The 23570-nt window shown below is 49.4% G+C and overlaps 1 protein-coding gene across 1 annotated transcript in view; it reads right to left on the bottom strand.

Annotated features, from left to right (window-relative positions):
• The window catches only part of LOC132027311 (uncharacterized), a 134777-nt gene that overhangs the window by 51228 nt on the left and 59979 nt on the right, over positions 1-23570 (bottom strand). Inside the window, exons 33-39 of the mRNA XM_059416064.1 lie at positions 22854-23016; positions 22658-22744; positions 19036-19173; positions 18821-18940; positions 17694-17786; positions 7998-8215; positions 6043-6236 (exon numbers count right to left, since the gene is read on the bottom strand). Coding sequence (XP_059272047.1) covers positions 6043-6236; positions 7998-8215; positions 17694-17786; positions 18821-18940; positions 19036-19173; positions 22658-22744; positions 22854-23016 — 1013 coding nt within the window. The remainder of the gene's footprint in view (positions 1-6042; positions 6237-7997; positions 8216-17693; positions 17787-18820; positions 18941-19035; positions 19174-22657; positions 22745-22853; positions 23017-23570) is intronic.

Here is a 23570-nt window from a genome sequence, read left to right as displayed (position 1 = left end):
GCTTTAACCACCCCCTTGTTTTGTGCTTTCAGACACAGAAAGCACACAAGTCTCAATCACAGAGTACACACCACTTTCTGCAAAGATAGAGTCTCTTGCAGAATCCTGTGACCATCTTTTTCCAAATTCCTTACGTCGTAGGGCCCTACGTCACCATATCCTAGAAGGTATTAATAACCAGTTAATCATGGGTAACCAGACTAAGATTTCACTAGACTGTTAAGAAGTGAAAGCGAAATGTGGTTGATGGGACAGCATGGAGTCCAGGAACAGACGCGCACACACGGTTGACTGGTATCTGACGAAGGCACAAAGATAATTCCGCAGAGAGAGCAAGGTCTTTGTAACGAATGTGCTGAAAGACTGAAAATCTGCAAGCAAAAAAACGACCTTGACCTTGACCTGATCAAACACCCAAATTAATTCAGAATCAACCATGAGCCCAAATTTAAAAACCCCAAACCATAAAACTTCTAAGATGGGCCTCAGGTTTAGTAAATAGAGATGTCTTATATGACAGCCCAAGCATTATTCATTTAAAAAAAAAATCAGTTGGACTTGATCAAAATTTAAAGCTTCTGCTGTTCAAAAGACCCCCGTGAAAGACTATAAAGCCACAGCTTGGGAGAAGATATTTTGAAAACACACATCTTACGCAGGACTTGTGTAAGTAATTCCCAAATTCCGTTTGGGAATTCAAGAAAACGACTCAATTTTTTAAATGGGCACCTGACTCGTGAAAACTTCAAAGTAGCCCATGAGCCTCTGAAAAGATGCTTAACATAATTAGTCCCGAGGAAAACACAAATTTAAACCAAAAGGAGATTCAATGATAAATCACAAGTGAAAACCCCAACACTAAAAGTTGACAACACCAGCGGCCAGCAAAGGTGTAACAAGGATTCTCACTATGCTGGTGAGAAGGTGACATGGGACAGCCACTCTGGAAACATTCTGGTAGTTTCCTATAGATTTCAACACATATTCGCTGTACAATCCTACAATCCTGCTTCTAGGTATTTACTCAAGAGCAAAGAAACCATACGATCCCACAAAACCCTGTAGGCCAATCATTACGACAACTTCATTAGTAACTGGAAAACACTGGAAACAAGCCAAACATCCTTCCACTGTGATAACTAAAGCACGGAGTACTACTCAGCAATGAAAAGGATACACTATAGATATGGGCCGCAGCTTACATGCATTGCAGCCACATTATTGGGCAAAAGATACCATACTCCGAAGTTTACATACTCTATGTTCCCACAGATGTCACATTACAGAAAGACCAAAAGTGTGGGGATGGACAGCATCTCAGTGGTTGCCAGGGATGGGGGTGGGAGAAAGACGGACTACAATGGGTGACAGGAAGGTATTCTGGGGGGAGATGGGACCATTCCGTATCAAGACCGTGTTGGTAGCTACACAGCTCTAAGAGGTTATCAAAATGTAAAGGGCTTTTTCCTGTATGGAAATTACACTCCAAGAAACTATACCTTGGTAACTGACTTCAAAAATGAAATGTGGGCGCCTGGGTGGCTCAGTGGGTTAGGCCGCTGCCTTCGGCTCGCGTCACGATCTCAGGGTCCTGGGATCAAGTCCCGCATCGGGCTCTCTGCACAGCAGGGAGTCTGCTTCCTCCTCTCTCTCTCTGCCTGCCTCTCTGCCTACTTGTAATCTCTCTCTGTCAAATAAATAAATAAATCTTAAAAAAAAAAAATGAAATGTAAGGTGTTCAGTGTCGAAGGATGAAAGAGAGACCATCCGTGTAACCCAAAGTAAACTGGACAAGAAGAGTTCTCTGTGACCTTTTTTCACTCGATTGCATTTAAATTTTTTCAAGCCTTCGTTATTTTATGATGAAATTTGGTTTTGGCATGTTTTCGCCAAACTGGGATTTGGAGGGTTTGTGTTAATGTTGCTACCAGGCCAGAGAAGGGCATTCACCTCTTGGGCAAAAGCAGAGTCTTCAGGTCCTGAAACACTGGGCCCTGGACAGATGTCTAGCTAGGTTGCTAGGGTCAAGGATGCTTGAGCAAAGGGTCCCTTTTTGTGGAATCCTGGCTTCGGGAACACTGTTAATGTTTCACATAATCAGAAAACAAATGCAGGAAATCAGTAAGGATAAGGGAAAACCTAAAAAATGGAATACAAACAGAAACCAGTGAACCTGACTGCCTTTCAAATGATTAACAGAATCACATGGTGTGTGTAGGGGATTAACCCTAACGAACTTGTGAACACAGTGTTTGGATTTATGCCTTCAACGACTGCCCGGAGGGATCTCAACCACATTATGTTCAGGCCAAAGACGGAAAGAACTCTAATCAAATGTTGAATTCTAGTTAATAAAGCTGACTTTCACAGAGGTATAGGTTAGGAACTCTGAAACTTACTTCCTATGTATCCTTAGGCTGAACCAGTAAGTAAATACATTGTGGATGATTGGAGTCAGGTTTCTTTTTGTTGGAGAAGGAAATGAAAATACAAAAATGGAAAACAATGAGAATGACTTTTTTGAGGATAGACTGAAATTGAGGACATCAGTGTGAACTAATGGTTTTAAACTTAACTATCTGTAGACAGATATAGAAATGTGTATGTGTGAGAGAGAGAATGTGTGTATATATTTCTATTTTCTAGATCAATCCATTGAGAAGGCCCAGGACTAACAGTCCAGTAACAATAAACATAGCTAGCACCCAGATCTTACTTTCTACCTACTATTTTGCATTTGAAAAAAAATATATATGGGAAAACAGAAAAAAAGAGTAAAATAGATATGAATCCAATTAATCTATAATTACATTAAACATCAATCAACTAACTAGTATAATTAAAAGGCAGAGATTGTCACACTAGACATAAAAGCAAAATCCAACTATATACGGTCTACAAGAAATTTACCTTAACTATAAGGAAACAGCTAGAAAAAACATATGTTTAAAGAAAAAACATATACAATGTAAGTGCCAATAAAAAAGCAAGAGCAGGTACATTAGGCATATTTCACAATAAATGGGTTGATTCATCAAAAAAGTATAACAATCATAAATGGTCATATACCTATTTCCAACATGTCAATACACTTGGAGCAGAAATGGACAGAATCAAAGGAAGAAACGGTGGAATCCATAATCACAGTTGGAGAGGTTAACACTCTTCTCTCATTAATGGACAAAATAACAAGACAAAAAAGAAAATCAGTAAGGATATATATCAGAACAGCACAACCAAGCACGTTGACCTAACTGAAATTTACAGAACATTACACCCAACAACAGCAGAACACAAATTCTTTGTCAGTGCAGAAAATATGTTCACAAGATAGATTATATACTAGCTTGTAAAACAAATCACAACAAATTTTAAAAACCTGACCCTCTGGCCACAATGGAAATAAATATCAAGAAGCTACCCAGAAAATTTTCAAATATTTGGAAATTAAGCAACATGATTCCAAATAACTGGTGGGTCAAAGAAAAAAATCACAAAAGATATCCAAAAATATTTCAAAATAAATAATAATGGAAATAAGACAACATCAAAATTCATGAGAAGCAGCTCACAGAATAGTGGGAGCCAAACATACAGTTTTACATGCTTATATTGGGAAAGAAAAAAGATCTAAAAATCAACCACTTGAAGGTCTACCTTAATAAACTAGAGTAAATCCAAATTAAGGTTAAGGAAGGAAATAAGAGATAAGGGCTAGAATCAAAGATACTGGAAAGAGACAACTAGAGAGAAACAAAACTAATTGTTGATTGACAAGATTAATGAAACTAATGAGATCCTAATTAGCCCAAAGGAACAGAGAGAAGCACAAAGTAACAACTATCAAGGAGAGCATGGACAGCACTATAGATCCCACATACGTTGAAAGGATAATAATAGATACAATGAACAACTTCATGCCAATAAATTGACAACTTAGTTGAAACAGACAAATTCCTTGAAATATATAACTTAAGAACTGACACATGATGAAATAAAAAACCTCAATAGCTTTATATCCCTGCATGTCCCAAAAAACATTTCCACAAAGAACACTTGGGGTGACTTTGTGGGTAGAGTCTATCAGATCCTTTAAGGAGCGTGAACACCAACCTTACACAAACTCTTATGGAAAATAAAAGAGAAGGAAATATTCTTCAACCCATTCTATGAGATCAGAATATGAAGGAAAATATAAAAACAGGGGAGAGACCCGGCAGGCACTATGTTAATCAAGTGATCAAAGCTAATGTTACCAGTAGTGGAACATACTGGCGTCAGGTATCTCTGGATATGAAGATATGATGACTCATCACTACTCTGACCTCCTTGAAAGTAGTCATGAGGAAGCGTAAGACCAACCCCCAAATAAGGGATGGTCTACAAAATGACTGTCCCATACCCTTTGAAAATGTAAATATCACAAAAGGGAAAGAAATACTCTCAATTTTCTGATTTTGATACCTGCACTGTGGAATGTAGGAGGCTATCTTTATTTTTTTTTTAATTTCATTTATTTATTTGACAGAGACAGAGAAAGAGCACAAGCAAGAGGAGTAGCAGAGAGAGAGGGAGAAGCAGGCTCCCTGCTGAGCAGAGAGCCCAATGCAGGGCTCGATCCCAGGACCCTGAGATTATGACCTGAGCCTAAGGCAGAGGTTTAACCCACTGAGCCACCTTTTTAGGTAGGCCCCAAACCCCAGTGCAGAGGTCAATGCGGGGCCCAAACTCACACCCCTGAGATGGAAACCTGAGCTGAAATCAAGAGGTGGACACTATCTGACTGAGCCACCCATGCACCCAGAGAGCATCTTTGTTTTGTTTTTGTTTTTTTATAATTTTTTTAAAGATTTGGTTTTTCTTTTTAAGATTTTTTTTTTTTTTTTAATTGACAGAGAGATAGAGCACACAAGTAGGCAGAGCAGCAGGCAGAGAGAGAAGGAGAAGCAGGCTCTCTGTTGAGCAGGGAGCCTGATGCGGGGCTTGATCCCAGAACCCAGGGATCATGACCTGAGCCAAAGGCAGAGGCTTTACTGAGTCACCCTGGCACCCAGACAGTATCCTTATTTTTAAGAAATAAACACTGTCCGTCAAACGAAACGAAATCTTGCCATAGGCAACCACGTGGATGGAACTAGAGGGCATTATGCTGAGCGAAATAAGTCCATCAGAGAAAGACAATTATCATATTATCTCCCTGACATGAGGAAATTGAGAGGCAGAATGGAGGGTTTGTGGGTAGGGAAGGAAAAAATGAGATAAGATGGGATCCGGAGGGAGACAAAACATAAGAGACTCTTAATCTCAGGAAACAAACTGAGGGTTGCTGGGAGGTTGGGGTGAGAGGATGGGGCGGCGGGTGATGGACACTGGGGAGGGTATGTGCTATGGTGAGTGCTGTGAAGTGTGTAAGCCTGATGACTCACAGACCTGTACCCCTGGGGCAAATAATACATTATATGTTAATAAATATTATTTTAAAAAAATAAACAAATAAACACTGCACTATTTAGGGGTGAAGAACCATCACGGCCGCACCTTACAACTGTGTAAAACACAGTTCAGGAATAAAATGAAATAAACGTGGTATGTACACACATATATGTGCGTATAGAGAGAGAGAGAGAAAGAAATAAGGAAAAAGAATGATAAAGCAATGGTGGTAAGATGTCAGTAACTGATATAGCTAGGCTTATAGGATTCTCTGTATTATTCTTGCCACTTTTCTATAAGTCAGAAATTACATCAGAATTAAAAGTACTCAAAAATATATGCTTGGGAAACACTGCCCATAACTCTTCCTCCTGGCTTTTTCCAGCATCCATTAGTACATTAAAGACTCTGATAAGTCCTGCATAAGGAAGCCTGTTTGGTATCTTTGCCAGAATGGGTGTTTGTTTCTCACACATCAGTGTGTGAGGTGCTGAAACAGCGTATTAGTGGACTTGAAAACATGCAGGGTTTAGTCTGCTCTGAGGTTCTACAGAAAGTGCTTGCCCAAGACCCTCCCTGACCCTGTCCTGTGGCGTTCCCCAGGCTCACCCTCTCTGAGCGTCTGCTTGTGCTTTAGCATGCCCTTGACGGTCAGGAGGCGGGGCACAGCTGTCCAACCAGCCACTGTGTGCTGGGCGTGGCTCTGCAGGGTCAGGAGCTGGCCTCCCCTCTGCTCTGCGGAGGCCTTGAAGAACAGCTGAGCTGTGCTCTGGTCCACCAGCACTTTATACAACAGCCAAACCCTAGGAAGGAACGTGATGAGGGTAACAGATAGAACCCACCCCTGTAGCAGGTTATAAGAGGTGGGTCCCTGAACCCCACTGTCTAGACCCATCATAGGACTGCTTTTACTGGGTTCTCAACCCCCAGGGACACAGTGTAATAGGGGTTAAGATCATAGGCTTTGGGGTCAGCCAAACCTGGGTTTGAATCCCAGGGCTGCTCGCTACTCACTAACTGTGGCCTTGAACAAGGACCTGACCTCTCTGAGGCCCAGTTTCTCCTTCCGTAAAGCGGGGGATAAAACAGAACCACAGATGCGGAGCTGATGTTGCTGGTAAGTTATCAGTGCATCATCTGATGATGAGCAATGAGAAAATAAACAGCTTCAACAAGCCTGATATTCAACTCCCTGGAGAACTGGGGAAGAGGACACAGTCCCAATCATCCACCCAGATGTTCTTCATAGGACACCATGGGAGACGCCTCCCTTGAGGGTCACCACCAGAAACAAGATCAGTCACGCCTTCCTTGATGCACACTCACACAGGTGTGAGCGGGCATGTGTCTGTGTTTCCCCATGGCCTTTGCAAATAACACCACCCATTGGTTTCCCTGCTCACCTTGACTACCAGGATGCTCAGAGCCAAATTTTAAGCTGAGCTCTAAAAACGCCCGGGACCTCATGACATGCATGTTGTTTCCTAAAGCCACTTTGAGCACCTTCCTATTTCCTCCATTTTTCTCTTCACGCTCACATCCTCATGTGCTTTGAAAAATATAGAACAGGGGTGCCTGGGTGGCTCAGTGGGTTAAAGCCTCTGCCTTCGGCTCAGGTCATGATCCCAGGATTCTGGGATCGAGCCCCGCATCAGGCTCTCTGCTCAGCAGGGAGCCTGCTTTCCTCTCTCTCTCTGCCTGCCTCTTTGCCTACTTGTGATCTCTTTCTCTGTCAAATAAATAAATAAAATCTTTAAAAAAAAAAAAAAAGAAAAGAAAGAAAAATCTAGAACAGACGGGAGACAATGACGGACATTCAGACAGATGGGTGAATCCATGGATGGACAGCTCTAGGTGGCAATTCTGGGGACAGGGTTATCTAGAACCATCCCCAGAGCCTTGAGTCTCCTCAAATTCACAAAAGCTGCCAATGCTAGGACGGCGGGGGAAACAGGGCACTGACATTTAATGGAGAACCGAACTATGCCACAATGAGTCCTACTCAGAGGGCCAGTGACTACGGCAGCTGGGCAGTGGACATCCTCGCGGGCCAGGCACTGGTGGGGCAGGCATGTTAACGCTCCGTTAACCCAAGGACAACCCCAAGAAGCAGGTGGAGAAACTCAGGCACAGGAGGGCATGGTGGCTGGCCCGAAGTCCCAGAGGCTGAGCTGGGGTGTGAACCCAGGCGGCTGGCTCCAGACCCAGGATCCTGAGGGTCATATTGTAATGGACAAACCCCCACGCGAAGATACAGTCCGAGGTGAAAGGCTGCACCCACACACTCCCTGTGACTATCTCCAGAAACTCGTGTTTTATGCTTCATGCTTTATTGCCATCTTTCAAGCCAGGGACAATGAATGCAGTCATTACTAAGGAAGCAAAGAAAAAAAATTAACGTGGAAAACTGAATGCCTCCTCTTCCTTTCCCTCAATGGCTTAAAATCAAGAACGGCCTAAGGAACAGGGATTTAGACCTGGTCTCTGAGTGATGCGAGAGGGTTCCTCTCTGCGCAAGGATTGCCCATCTTCCCCTGCCTTGCACAGCCCCCAGAGACCCTCACCTGGCTGGGGCCACCTTGCTGGACAGCTGCAAGTGAACAGCTCGGGGGGCGCTGAAGACTGCCTGGTGGAGGAGGACTGTCGTGTCCCAGCCCCGGCTGCGTCTCCGGGCGTCCTGGCTGGTGTCGGCCTCCAGCAGAAGCAGCTCCTGGCTGGACGTGTGTACAGCCAGGGAGCCACTGAGGCCGTGGTCTCTGTATCGTCGGGCAGCTCCCTGCACCTGAGGGGAGGCAAGAGAGGGCTTAGAAGTGGAGGGAGGACAGGAAGGGTCTGTGGAAGCCTGCTGGGTGAGAGGACCCCTCCTCCAGGAAGCCTTCCTGAGCCTCACCAGCTCTGAGAACCACCAAGCACAGCAGAGAGCAAGCACACAGGAAGAGGGGCGGTGGAGGGAGTGGTCAGTGCCTTCCCTGACCCCAGCTCCTGGCCCAGGAGCAGAGTCATACCTTGTCCTTCCCAGCATGTGCACAATGGGGATTACCATCTTACAGCTGGGGAGACCGAGGCCTGAGGAGGGTCACATATTTAATATGGGCCTGCCTGGGCTCTAAAACTCATGCTTGTGCTGGAAGGGAGGAGCTGGGTGGGAACAGAAGACCTTGGGCCACTCCGTTACAGGAAAGGATGCCTCCAACCGTGCCCCACCCCCAGGGGGGACCCAGAAGACCCACAGAAGTTCTGGAGAGGGGAGGGTGCCCAGGGCACAAGCAAGAGCTATACTGGGGGTCAGGCTCCCAGGGGTGGGGATAGGAGCAGGGAGCCCTGCTCCACCACCAACTCTGCAGGACCTGAAGCCCCTTTCCTCATCCGGGCCTCAGTTTACCTATCTCCAAGGCAGAAGTTGCTCCAGCCCTAGGATGTATATTGTAGTCACATGGGAAACTTTTAAAAGCACGCCTGGTCCCTCCAAAGAGGAGCTGATAAAGGGGTCCGTCCACACAAGGGAGTATCATTTAGTGATGGAAAGAAACGAGCTCAGGCCACAAAAAGACATGAAGAAGCCTTACAGGCATCTTACTAAGTGAAAGCAACCAGTCTGTAAAGGCTACACACTGGATGAGCCCAGCTCTGCAGCCTTCTGGAAAAAGGTAGAAGAAGAGATGAAGGTGGTTCGGTGGTAGCGGGGCAGGGTTGGGGGTGGGGCGGGGGGGGAGAGAAGGGATCCACAGGTGGGACATGGGGGATTTTTAGGGCAGTGAAACCCTTCTGTGTAGTCGAGTAAAGATGGGTACATGACATTCTGCGTTTGGCAAAACCCACCGAACTACAGACCCCCAAGAGTGAACCTGGATGTAAACGAGGCACTTTGGCTGATAATAACGTGTTAATATCAGCTCTCCAGTTGGAACGTACTACACTAACACAAGAGGTTTGTAAGAGGGAACACAGTGTGGGGGGTGGGGCGTTGCATGGTAACTCTCCATATTTTCTGTGCCACTTTTCTGGAAACCTCGAAGTGTTCTGAAAAATGAAGCTTTATTAATTTTTTTCAGAAGTTCGCCTTAGGGGGCGCCTAGGTGGCTCAGTGGGTTAAAGCCTCTGCCTTCAGCTTAGGTCATAATCCCAATGTCCTGGGATGGAGCCCTGCATCAGGCTCTCTGCTCAGCAGGAAGCCTGCTTCCTCCTCTCTCTCTCTCTTCCTGCCTCTCTGCCTACTTGTGATCTCTGTCAAATAAATAAATAAAAATCTTTTAAAAAATCAAGATTTAAAAAAAAAAAATAAAGAAGAAGTTCACCTCAGACCCCCTGACCAATCAACACAGCATCTCCACACTGGGGTTCAGGCAGGTTCTAAAATCCCCCATGACACCCCCATGAGTCCGACGTGGCTTGGGCTGGGAACTTTTAGGGTGCACCCGTGTTTTCCTCCGACTGGCCTCTCTGTGGACCTGAAGACTCCCACAGACCATGCATTCTCGACAGGGGCAGTCCCCAAATGCAAAACTTTGTTTGTTGGGGGTAGATTTAAATTAAAAAAACAACAACGTATGTGCAAATCACAGATGTGCATACAGCACACAAAAATACGGGATGTCTGTGCCATTAAAATATCGCAGAGGGGGGTTTATGGGACGCGCTGGCTAGATCGTGCAAGCACACCCTGAAGGACCCTGTTGGTCACTGTCTTGAGGATGTACGGATCCCGGGCTCTCGCTATATTTTCATCAAGCAGGATGTGCAGCAAAAAACATGTTCCGCACTCAAGGTCATGGGCTCTGACAGTGGCCAGCTTAGAGCATCTCCTTTGTAACAAAGAATGTCCACATGGCAGGCCTTGAGCTCCCTGGAGCTCTGGCCGTGCAAGGAGAGAGGCTACAAACAGGTGCTATGCTATTCAAGCTTGCCATGCAGAGATCCCAGCCATGGAGGTTGGGTCCAGTCCTCTGCTCCCGGACTCCCCGTACAGAAGTTCCCCTGCTAAGCCTCTCTCTCGATTGCTATATCCAGGCCATTTTTTCCTGTATCACTGGGCCATCCCCCAGCCTTGGCTTAGAGCCTGCCAGGGATCCGCGGCCTAACTGGGGAGCTAGCTAGGAAGCTGGAGAAAACCCTATGAGTTCTGAGGTGCCGGAAAGGGGAAAAGGGAAATCCGTGGGGGGAAATGCCAAGTTGGCCAGTGACTTCTGTGTGGGGTGGAGAGGCCTATGGGTCAGACGCTTGTGGACCACCGCATGAGAACGGGGACGGATATGCCAGCAAGTCTAAGGGACGTGGGGGAAATTGTGTGCCATGGCAGGGAAGGGAAGGGAGAGCAGGATAATAAGTTAGAGACCTCCACGCACCGTTGTGCGAAGCCAGGAGGTCCCAGGATGCCACGGATTAAGATCCAGGTCCTAGACTACTAGGTATTTATCCAAAGGATACAAAAATACTAATTCAAAGGGAAACACGCACCCCGATGTTTACAGCAGCATGATCTGCAAGAGCCAAACTATGGAAAGAACCCAAATGTCCATCAGCTGATGAACGGATCAGGAAGATGTGGTGTGGACGCACAACGACAACGGAATACGTCTGTCACAGAAGACGAGCAGAATCTTGTCGTTTGCAATGACATGGATGGAGCTAGAAGGGGTTATACTGAGCAAAACAAGTCCGTCAGAGAAAGGCAAATACCATATGCTTTCACTCCTTTGTGGAATTTAAGACACAAAACACATGCACATAGTGGGATATAAGAGAGACGAACCAACAAAAAGACTCTTAACTCTAGAGAACACACTGATGGTCACCAGAAGGGAGGCAGGGGTGGGGGGAATGGGGGAGACGGGTGATTGGGGATGAAGGGGTGCCCTTGTGATGAGCCCTGGGTGCTGTATGGAAGTGCTGAATCCCTATATTGTGCTCCCGAAACTAATGTTACACTGTATTTTTTTAAAAAGATTTTATTTATTTATTTGACAGAGCGATCACCAGTAGGCAGAGAGGCAGGCAGAGAGAGAGAGAGAAAGGGAAAGAGAGGAAGGGAAGCAGGCTCCCCGCCGAGCAGAGAGCCCAGTGCAGGGCTCAATCCCAGGACCCTGAGGTCATGACCTGAGCCGAAGGCAGAGGCTTAACCCACTGAGCCACCCAGACGCCCTTATTACATTGTATTTTAACTGCAATTTACATATAGTCTTGGAAAAGAAAAAAAAAAAAATCCAGGCACTTGTAATAAAGTCCAGTTAGGACACTAAGAGGTAAAATCTCTAAAAAGTGGCCATCTATCTCTCTAGGGAAAACTGACAAGAAAACAGACAAAATTTCCCATGTTTTCTAACCGCCACTACAAAGAGAAAGTTTATACAGCCATTATCCTCCTCACTCCTAGAAGAAAAACTAAAATCCTTTCTCTGTCCCTTGAAGTTGTCAATCTTGTCCCATCTTGATAACACGTACATCCCAGGAAATAACCAAACATCAACACAGAGATGGAAGAAAAAAAGAGGAGGGAAGATACTCTTTAAAATTCAGATTGCCGGGGGACGCCTGGGTGGCTCCGTGGGTTAAGCGGCTGCCTTCGGCTCGGGTCATGATCCCAGCGTCCTGGGATTGAGCCCCTCATCGGGCTCCTTGCTCGGCAGGGAACCTGCTTCTTCCTCTGCCTCTGCCTGCCATTCTGTCTGCCTGTGCTCACTCTCTTTCCCTCTCTCTCTCTGATAAAAAAAAAAAAAAATCTTTAAAAAATAAAATAAAATTCTGATTGCTGGGAATAATAAGGAAAGCCACTCGGTATGTAGGAAAGGCAGGAGATGCCTAAGAAAGCTTTCAGAATGAGAATATATTTGGTTAAAGAGAAAAAAAGTAAATTTGTCCTGAAATGAGACTGGCTGTTTAGAGAGAGGAAAGCTTAGGACAAAATCTAAATTAAAAAAGAAAGCTGTAGAAGGTTCACGAAGGGGAATCTTAGGAAAGAGTTTTATGCCTGGTCAGGACTAAGATTGGAATAAGTTTGTAAAGTACATTGGTGTAAGATTAGAATTTGATTCATCCCTCTGTTAAAATGACAAAAGGTTTCTTGGTCTGCTCTTGATTTAAAAAAAAAAAAAAAAAAAAAAGTCAACAATTTTTCTTTTTTTTACTCTGCCCAGAAAAACAAAGTTTCTACATTTTCCCTTTACTGGGCTGATAAGAAACTCTCACGAGATTTTTAACCACGGCCATTTGTTTGAGACTTTGGTTGTTGGCAGAGTGACCGTTCTACTCTGACGCTTTAGCAAAATGCGCTCCTGCAAAAGTGCTCGTCTCCCCGGAAATTCATGGAAAGGACTTTGACGGGTACAAGTTTCTGGGAAGGAAGTTTCTGGGCCACCTGTGTACTGCCACACTATGTCATGGGACGGTAGCCCGCGACCTCTCCTGCTCTCCCATTCCCGCATCAGTGAGACAGGCACCTAGCACTGATGATATTAACATTAGCACCCAAAGTCTTGCCTCGGCTGCAGAAAACCTTGCAGGCTTTGCCGGGGTTTCTTTGAGGGAGACGATGGGCAGGGAACCCACAGACACTTCAGGGCCCTGGCTTATCAGTCAAGCACTCAGGTGTTATCTGATTGGAGAAGACAAAGTTGTTGCCGCAGTGACCACTGAAATACACAGGCATACCATGCCTCGCGACCCCAAAGCAGATGCAGGCCTTCCTAAGACTGTTAGGGTACCAGCGTCCACTCAGCCCTCACCTGGCCTCATTGCTTCAGCCTCTTTTAGATTGGTTAAAAAGAGAGAGAGAGAGAGAGCACCCAAAGCAAAGCAAGCGACCAAGCCAAGGTGGCTGGTGGACAGACCCCAGCTTTGGGCATTCAGGGACAGGGACAGCCATGCAAGTTCAAGGATACGTTCCAAAAGTCCATGTCAGGCAGTGCACAGACCATGCCTGCTTGCAACAATGCTGTACCTTGACAAAAACCCCCAGTGGGGAGAAGCACTCCACCCGCGGCCCAGTGACTCAGGTCATCCTGAAGGACAGCCGTTCACGGGGACAGCGGAGCCCCTGCAGGGGCCATCCTCTGGGCCGGAAGGAGACGACGGACCAATCCCTGAGCACGTGCGGTACCCTGATGAGTCAGCAAGGGGCAGCCCTACAGCCATCCCGCCCTCCACAGGGAATGTCTGCATAGATGCCAGCACTGGACTGAGCTTCGAGCATGGATGCTATGGTTACGTGAGCCTGATCCCAGTGTTCCTTTTTTTTTTAAATGATTTTATGGGTTTTTTTTTATGATTTCATCTATTTATTTGAAGGAAAGTAAGAGAGGAACACGGGTGGGACAAGGGGAAGAGGGAGAGGGAGAAGCAGGTGCACCCCAGAGCAGGGAGCCCAACATGGGGCTCGATCCCATGACCCCAGGATCATGACTGGGGCAGAAGGCGCCCACTTACCCTAAGCCACCCAGGAGCCCCTTCAGTGATTTTAAGTAATCTCTACAACCAACGTGGGGCTCGAACTTACAACTCCAAGATCAAGAGTCACGTGCTCTACTGATTGAGCCAGCCATGCACCCCACGATGCCACTGTTCTGTGCACAGACAGCTGACAGCTGGATGGCCTATGGAGGACTGACCTGTAGGAGGACCTCCTGTTCCTGCAGAGGCACAGGACAGGATGGGGGCAGGGCGCCCACTCCAGGGAAACGACCTACAGAAGGACATACTCCAATGCCTAAGAAGGATAAATGTCACCGTTTTCCATGTGGGTGCACACACCGCACACACCCCAGCTGGAAACTAACAGGCCAATGGATTGGCCTGTGTCTGCCTCCTTACAAAGACCTCACGCCCATCTGCCAACAATGCCCAACCTATGCCGGGAATCACCGTGACCTTGGCCAAGACACAATGGACAGGGAGCAAGGGCGCAAACTGACGGCATGGGTCCCTTGTGTCTCTCTTGTGGCTGCCGTTCTGCTCGGACGTGCGTGGACACTAATAAAAGACCGCCTGCAAGGCTGCCCCAGTAAGCGTGCTCCCCAGTGAGGCCACCGTCGGGGGCCTGGAACACCTGTGCACATCACGCGGGGTGTCCACTGACATGGACAGCCACCGAGGCCCCCAGTGGCATTTCCACGTACCATCCCAGCCCACTGCAGCTGGACCGATGGACCGATGCAGGGCACAGATACAAGGTTGCCACAGCTGGGATGACAAACCCATTCCCTGGCCCTGTGGACACGCCTCCTCTCAACAGCTGCGCGGACATGAATGCCCATGTACGTTCCAGTCGTCCCAGTGCCGGTACGTCCTCACCCTTAGAATACAAGCAGACCCAGCATGCGGGAAGAATGTTCTCTGCTGCAGGGAGGGACACAAGGTCACCTTTCATGTCCCTGACACAAGATCTACCTACATATAAAGAAATGACCCTGGAAATGGCCGACAAGTCCACTGTGGCTTGGGGTTTGGGTCCCACGGGGAAAAGGGGACAGGACAGGACCTATCCACTGCCTCATTCCTCTACCCCATTCCGCCAAAAACAACAGAGGGACACAACCCGGGCCTCGTATAAACAGAGACACGATCATAATCGCCTTACAAGGGATCATTACACATAGGTTCGCCCCACTGCGTAACAGAGTGGGGACAATCCGGTGCCGGTAAACACAACCGCAGCCGGGGGTGTGGCTTTATCTCCCGTGTTCTGTTACGCAATCGTGACTTGGTGCCCACTCAACGGCGCACTTCTCCTGCTTCGATTCCGCGTGGGAAGCTGTTCGGTGACTGGGCTAACCTTGGCTCCCACGCACCATCAGACCGCCCGCTGGGGCCTCGTGAACTTCCACTATCAGCCACCACGGCCCCGCCCCAGCGAATCCAAATGGCCTTGAAACGCCTCTACCCTTAACATAATCCGTCTTCGCCCATCTCTGGGCCCACCCGTGTTCCCGGGCTGGGCGGGCTCCCCTCGGGGAAAGACACAAAGAGGCAAATTTTCCAACTGATGAGGGGGCAGATAAATCAAGACTCCGCCAGTAAGATATGCTATTTGGGAAGGCCTGGTATGGTCCTCGGTGCCATTTATAGATGTAGCAGGGAGGTACTACGGGACCCCGAATCCTATAGGTTGTAATGTCGGGTAGACAGCCACACAACAATGCAATCACACCGTACTTGTCACCGCTGGGGTCTGGCTGGAGAGACAGCATGCACCCAATCCCACAGGTGCTTTCCCCTCGCCTTGGGCCTGGCTACAAGCATGTGGCACCCCCTGGCCCTGCTTCCCCTATAACTGGGCTGAATGCTACACCCAGGAGCTCCCCCTACCTGCTGGGCCATATACTCATTTATAAGATGAGAGTGGGGGGCACCTGGGTGGCTCAGTGGGTTAAACCGCTGCCTTCAGCTCAGGTCATGATCTCAGGTCCTGGGATGGAGCCCCACATCGGGCTCTCTGCTTTGCGGGGAGCCTGCTTCCTCCTCTCTGCCTGCCTCTCTGCCTACTTGTGATCTCTGTCTGTCAAATAAATAAATAAAATCTTTAAAAAATAATAATAATAAGATGAGAGTGGGGGGCGCACGGCGGGCCTCTAATTCCGCCTGTAAGGCAGTCCCCCTCCTTCCCTGGCGAGTTCCCAAATAAGACAGGAACTCCCTGCAACACGGAACGGCTTGTGACATGTAAGCCACAGCACAAGGGGGGACATGAGCTCTCCCTAAGACAGAATGCTGCCTGTAGACACCTGAGTATTCCCAAAACATTCCCTAAGCCAGGGCTGGCGTAAAGACAGAGCAAAGCTGCTGAAATCCCTACTGACCCTTTTAGCAATTGCTTAGATCGCTTGCCTTCTTCCCAGCCAAAGAGTTTCTGAGCCATCTGTGTTTTCCTAGGACCTGGACACTGTGGCTTACACTGTTGCTGCAGGATTTGGTGGCAGGGCGTCTCCGTGTAGCCAGCCCAGGCGATACCATGGAAGAGAGGCGTGGCAAGAACCTATAGGCCACCCAGGGTATATCAGGGAGGAGTGTGTGGTCCAGGCCAGGCCACTGGCTCGTGCAAACCACCTTGAACACCGCTGCCAATGCACATCTTGAGAATGTATGAATGCTGCGCTCCCTCTATATTCCCATCAAACAGGATATGTAGAAAAAAACATGTTCAGGGTTCAAGGTCAGGAGCTCCGGGGATGGCCAACCAGGTGCACCTCCCTGATAGTGAAGAATGCCGGGATAACAGGCCTTGATCCCCTTGAAGCGCTGGCTGAGAGGGGAGGGGCTACGCATCATCACTAAGCTGGCTGATACACTATCAGAGCCACCTGCGGACAGGGTGCACCAGTGGATGCTGTGCAGGGGCTTCCAGAACGGGGAGGGGCTGACAAGGCTGAGCTCCGCCGCCTCGCTTCACCTCAGATCTGGGATACCAGGAACTCTGAGGTGTGCCAGGATTTTATGGACCGGAATGCCTTCCCCCATGAAAGCAAAAAAGCTGGTAACAAGACAATGTGCCTGCGGGAACTGGAAGACACATCCTGATTTCCAAGCTGTTGACCCGTGAAAGCAGGTGCCTCCAAGAAGGACCAATTCCCATCTTCGAAAACTCTTCTGGGGCTCCTTTAGTGTTCCCAAAGCCTCCAGCACGGGGCTGCGCACACAGCAGGCATTTAAACATTGCTGGCAAGTTCCGGACCTCATCCCACGTGGAACTTCCCGTCTATACCTCCATCCGCAGCCTGGTTCCTGTGTACATGGCCCATGTGGCTTGCTCGGTGAAGCAACTAACATGTGGGGTTTTCTAAGCACCCAGCCCTGGGGCAACAGAGCCCAGCCCTCCCGCCAGGCCCCCTTTCTCTGCCTTTTATTTCCTTGTAGGGTAAAACCCTTCGTTGTTTCCACCCCACACCACGCAAACATACTCCCTAGTCCAAAAAGGTCCAGGAGGCTTCTCCCGATACAGGACAGGGTTGACAGGACAGTTCTACCTCTCCCCATTTTCAAGGGTGAAATGTGATGCTTCCACCCCCACCTCCCGACCCCAGGGAGCTCAAACGCCTTCTGGCCTGGACAATCACTTCCAAATGATGGATTTGGAAACCTCCCTGCCCATCTGTTCTTGATTCTTGGACTGGCTGTCTGGCTAAGCTCAACATCCTGGAGTGGCCTCCCCCGCCCCACACCCGGGCCTCCACCCTCCCCTCCTTCCGCCCCATCTCCCCGCAAGCTGGCTGCTCCGCTCGGAGACAACACTTGGCCGGCGATTCGAGGTCATCCCAGAGGGACCACGTCTGTACCTGTAAGTCTGGAGGAAATGTTGGTCTGTGGGGATGTCTGAGCTGGAAGAGGAATGCCAAGTGGGAGTCAGATCCGTTCATCTGGACCGAGACCTGTTGAACAAGGGAGGAAGAGGGTCAGAGGGAGCAGAGGAGGGAGCAGCAGAACTCCGGAAAGTAGCTGGCTGGGCACCCGAAGAGGGACAGGTCATCCCAGAATTTGACAACCCAAGCCGAGAGCAGATGCCAGAAACGACCTTCTGTGACGCTTCTTAGCCCCAATCTCACTCAGGCTGCGTTACTTGGAAGTAGGAGAAGCGAGGCCCCAGGCATGGGGCTGGAATGATAACTCTGGGACCTCGGCCACCCTACGTCTCCTGCCACGTTGCCTGCTCATGCCTCCCATGTCCACGGCTGCATTCTATCTGACCCCGACCGTGAACCAGGCACTGGACTACTAGCTTTGTAACTGTCACCTCATTTAATCCCCACTCCTGCTCTCACAGGCTGGTATCACTACCCCATTTCACAGCTGGGGGGAAAAAACCACATTCAGTGAAGTTGAGTCATTTACCCAGGGTCACACAGCAAATCAGCAGTGGAGCTAAGATTTGAACTTGAAACCTCCCTGGAAAGGGAGACAGAAACAGTCACCCGTGCATCCCCCGTACACACTGCAGAGCCTGGCATGTGGCAGAGACACAGTCCGTGTAGCATGAAGGACCAAACAAATACACCGATGGCACCTTCTATATAAAGTCACCATGCTGCACTTTCTTTCCCTCCCGGACACACAGCTGAAACTACATTTCCCAGCCTCCCTTGCAGCTGAAAAGGGTCATGTGATGAGTTCTGGCCAATGGAATGTGGGCAGGAGTGTTCCCCCCCCCCACACACCCTTTAAGGATCTAGCCCATGAAAACCTCCTGAGTAATTCTCACTGTTTCTGTGTCCCCCTGTGCCAGCGGCGGCAGGGACACAGAGCTGCACTGCACTGTGACATGACCAGGCAAACAGGCTTTTATTACAACAGCCAGGGGATCCCGATTCATCCTACCCCCTCTTCAGCCACCACACACGGGGACCCCTGCCCTCTGAAAGGAACATCACTCCTCCTTCAGCGAGGAGGCAGAGCTGAGCCATCTGACCTGGGATGTGACGTTGTGGTTGATGGTGGCCCTTGTGTCCAGGCTGCCGTCAAATGCTCCCCGGGGACCCCGTCTGAAGAGGATGTCCCCATCCAAATGCAGGGCCCGGGGGAGCCTCAGCTGGAAAGAAACAGCACCACTCACTCCCTCTCTCCAACACCTGAGGTCCACTCAGAGGCTGCAAACCAGTGTTCGCCCAACCCGGGGACCAGTACCTGGGAGGCGTGCGCTGCGTCCAGCGCCAGGCTGTGCCACATCTCCCCACGCTGAGATCGGTCACGGTGCAGACCCTTTAAGTGCAGTACGACCTTCTGGTTGACTTTCAAAGTGGCCTCAACCTCCCTGTTCTGAGCCTGGGTGAACAAGAAGCGGTGGCAGAGAGGGGACTTCCCATCTCCAAGTACCTGCAGAAGCCCCCCACTTAGAATCCAGCAGGTAGAAGAAAATGGCCCCACAATGGACAGGATAAAGCTGTCTACACCATCCACACACAGGGCAGCAGCAAGGGACAGGTGCACGAGGGCCTTTCCGACAGGGATGCTCAAGGTCAGTGCCCGCAGGTAGGGTTAGCAGCATGGGCTTGAGGGAGCAAATCTGATGAACCACATCTCATTCCAAAGGAGTGCCCTGGTATTAGTCTATTTCATTCACCGCGGTGTCCCTCATACTTAACACAGGTCCTGGCGCACAGCAGGTGTTTGGTTAATACCTGGAAGGGTGCAGAATCCCATGGGATCGCCTGCAACCCCAAAGCCAAAGTCAGGCTGAAGTGAAAGAAAGTTGAATTCATAGTGCGGCGGGCAGGATAATAACCCCCCCTCCCAAAGTTACCCACGTCTCGATTCCCCAGAACCTATAAATATGTTGCCTTATTTGGTAAAAGGGACTTTTCAGTACAGATCTTTAGATGGGAAGATTGTCACAGATCAGCGGTGGCCCAAGGTAATGGTAAGCGTTCTTATAATAGGGAGGCAGAAGGGAGTGAATGGGGGAGAGAGAGAGGGAGAAAATGATATTGCTACTCCTACTGGCTTTGAAGACGGAGAAAGGGACCATGACCCAAGAGACGTGGGTGGGTTTTAGCAGCTAGAGAAGGCAAGGAAATGGGTTCTCTCCTGGAGCCTCTCAAAGGAATGTAACTTGGCCAATGCCTGATTTTAGCCAAGTGACACCCATTTTGGATTTCGGATCTCCAGACAGGTAAGGTGAGCTTGCATTGTTTCAAGCCACCACGTTTGCGATACGGAGGTACAGTGGCCACAAGACACTAACACGTGCGGTTCGTCACGCGTTCACACTCAGCAACTTTGCAGCCTCTGCCACATGCCGAGCCCACGGAAGCAGGGGGGGATGCCAGCTGCGCCCATCCGTGCCGACGGAGACATTCAAAGAGTCTTGCCACCGAATTTCATTGTCGGCGTGTAACTTTGGAAGAGTTCGTGGCTTGATTTTAGAAACAAGATGGCAGAGGAATAAATAAAAAAGCCCAAGAAGAGAAAAATAAATGTGTGTTGTCAAACGAAGAGAGGGTTTTAGAAAGCACGGAGAGCCACATCCAGCTCTGCTCAGGGTCGTCGTCGACTTGGTTCTCGCTTCCTGTCGGCGGGTGGGATGTTAGGCCCCGTGCTTCCGATCTTCTGATTTCTTTTTAATTAGAAGCAGAAATCTGGGTTTGGCCCCCAAATCTTCTGATTTTTAAGTGGGGATGATGGTTTGAAAAATGTAAAGTACAAAACAGGCCAAACAAAACACATCTGCAGGCTAGACCCGGCCCGTGGCGTCAGACTCTGCGATCTCCGGTTTGGGGGAAAAAAAAACCCCACTCAACACCATGGGGAGGCATTTCTGCAGGTGTGTTGGGCTCTGTTTCCTCTCAGGAGCTACCAAGCTCCTGGCTACCAAGCCTCTGGCAGCCTCCACAGCCCTGTTTAACTGTGCAGCAAGAAGGGACCCCAGAAGGCTATCTCGGGGCTCAACAGCGGGCCCCCCTGCATCCTTCAGCAGCTCTCTGCATCTCCCATGAGGGGGAATCCACCAGGAACTTCCTCATCCAGGGCCTGGCACACAGTAGGTGCTCAATCAATGCGTGCTGGAGAATGAGGTTAATTCCCAGGCCTTCTCCTCCTCCGAGGATCAGGAAGGAGTCCGGGCCGAGTGGACGCGTGTCAAGTACCTGAAGCAGATTATTACCGTAGGTCTCGGTCCCCACAACCACAGCCCAGAAGATGGGTACTGCTGTCTCCATTTTACTGTCGAGGAAACGGGGGCCCAGAGACGTGGAATCCTTCACCACGGGCACATGAGCAAGAATGAATTTCTCTCCTGGGATGACTAAGGCCAACACCCTCTAAGTCAGGGGTCCCAGAGCCACGGCCAGGGAGCCAAGCCGGACTCGTGTTTGTAAATGAGGCTGTCTTTGTCATTTCGGGCTAATCTCACAAAACTCCCATGGACGGGGCAGTGGAAACACCAAAATTTATTCCTCCCGGTTTTGGAGAGTCCGAGTCTCGGTCTGGAAGTCCGAGACCACGGCACCAACATGGTTGGATTCCGGAGAAGGCCCTCTTCCTGGCTGGCAGGTGGCTCCCTCTTTCCTGTGCCCTCACAAGGTGGACACAAAGCTCATGGTCGGGGGGAGGGGAACCTAACCACATCCTGAAGACCCCGCCTCCCTGTGCCTTCATATTCAGGCTTCAGCATACAAATCTTGGAGGGGGGCACACAAGCAGCCCAAAGCAAAAGTCTGATCGGAACACAGTCGTGCCCGTTCCCTTGTGTGTTTTCTAGAATGTGTCTGTGCTACCAAGGCGCAGGTGGGTTTGGTTCCCGACCGCCCCTGATACAGCGAGTCTGGCAACGAGTGAGTCAAATGAAATTCTTGCTTTCCCAGCACATGCAACAGTTTGGTGTACATGGTCGGCAATTAAACGCGTCCTAGCCACACAACTGAAGAAACAACATTTGTAACCTCATCTGAAGAATCCTCATTGCAAATAAATGCTAACCATCATCTGAGCTTCCAACCAGCTGTGAGCACAGATCACCACACTCGATAGGATAATAACGAGAAAGGGAAATATTGCCGGAATCACCAAAATGCGACCAAGAGACACAAAGTGAGCAAACGCTGTTTGGAAAAACGGCACAATGGCCTTGCCGGACACAGGGTGGCCCCAGGCCTTCAAGTTGTATTTTTAAAAAGGCAACATCTGCAAAGGGTCACCAAATAAAAAGCCATCCCATGAGAATGCAGACACGATCCCAATCATGGATCTTAGGGACTAGCAGGGGGAACACTGATTGGTTAAAGAATCATGTCAAAATAGGACTGGGATTTGTGAAAAGTGCTAGAAACAGAAGTGTGGGGTGTGCAGGACCAGGGGATGGGAGGCAGTCTGGGGCCAGGAAAAGCTTCTTGGAAGACAGAATGTGTGAACCAGATCCTCAGCAACAAGTACAAGGGAAGGAGGCAAAGATGAGGGAGTGACAGCTCCAGGCACAGAACATGCAAAGGTCCTGGTGCAGGAAAGAGCCAGTTGAGGAACCAGAAGGAGGCTGGGTGAAAAGAGGCAGCAAAAGGGAGAGAGTGGTCTCAGGTGGCCTGGAGCGTGAGCAAGACCAGAGAAGCAGGGCTGGGGTCTTCATATAGAGAAAAGAAGTAGAATAATTCTGACATATGGGAAAGCCCCCTCTGGCTATCAGGTAGGCAGGAACAGCAGGGGCAGAGTGGAACAGAAAACCCAAGCCAGGGAGCATGCTGCTCGTCTAGTTCAGAGGAGAAGGCAGTTTGGATCAGGGACCACTGGGGTGCCCGGTCCCCGGGGTCTGCTCACTTACGGCGTGCTGGTTCCAAGCCACGGCGCACCCCTCCACATTCCTGGGGATGGCCTTGCCGTCGTACGGGTGAGTCAGGCCTGCACAGACCTGGAAGGGAAGGCCACACGTGCACACACATACAGAGACGGGTCAGCGACGGATGGGGGACATCCCCTGCTCCCAGGCCCCTTCCCGGCTGCACTGAGAGCCCACTCACGTAGGGGTGTCCGGCCTGGTAGCCCATTACTATGGTCTGCAGGGTCTCCTCTTGGCTGTTCAGGACGAGCCTGGTTTCCAGGGAGCATCGCTGGTGATGCCCATCGGCTGTGAAGGTCTCCTGCAGGAGGAGACTCTGTGGGATGGGCAGAGGCAAGGCGTGCCTGGCATGGAGAAGGGAGAATGGGTCGAAGCCATTAACATGACTGGCAGGGTCAGGGCCCAACTGGAGCTCAGAGCAGGCCTGTCACAGAGAGGAGAACGTCAGGACACACATCAGCCCTGCATCTCACCAACTCACACTCATTTACCATTTTGCCACGCCTTCGTGACAACCGAGTGACCTGGCCACAGCAGGGGTCATCATCACCTTCGGGCAGCAGAGACCCAAGGACAGCCCCTGGGGTCTGTTACCTCGGGCAGCAGAGGACATGGTTGACTTCCCTGTGCCTCAGTTTTCCCATCTGTGAAATGTGGGTTCAAATACAAGCCCCCCCTCCTTCCCAACAATGGTTGGAATCACTGAGATAATGTCTGTGCGGTGAATGCAAGCTCCCTGAGGGCAGCAGCTCTGTCCTTTTGATTCCCTGTTTTCCCAGAAAAGTATGCCCCGGCACATAGAAGGTGCTCAGCAAATCAGAGAGAAATGAACAGAGGAATGAGGTTTCTGCAGATGACAGCTGCTGTTACTTCGTGGTTACTGCTGTTTTGACAGATG

Source organism: Mustela nigripes, chromosome 11 (genome assembly GCF_022355385.1).
Source record: "Mustela nigripes isolate SB6536 chromosome 11, MUSNIG.SB6536, whole genome shotgun sequence".
Taxonomy (NCBI): domain Eukaryota; kingdom Metazoa; phylum Chordata; class Mammalia; order Carnivora; family Mustelidae; genus Mustela; species Mustela nigripes.
This window is presented reverse-complemented; position numbering and strand designations above follow the sequence as displayed.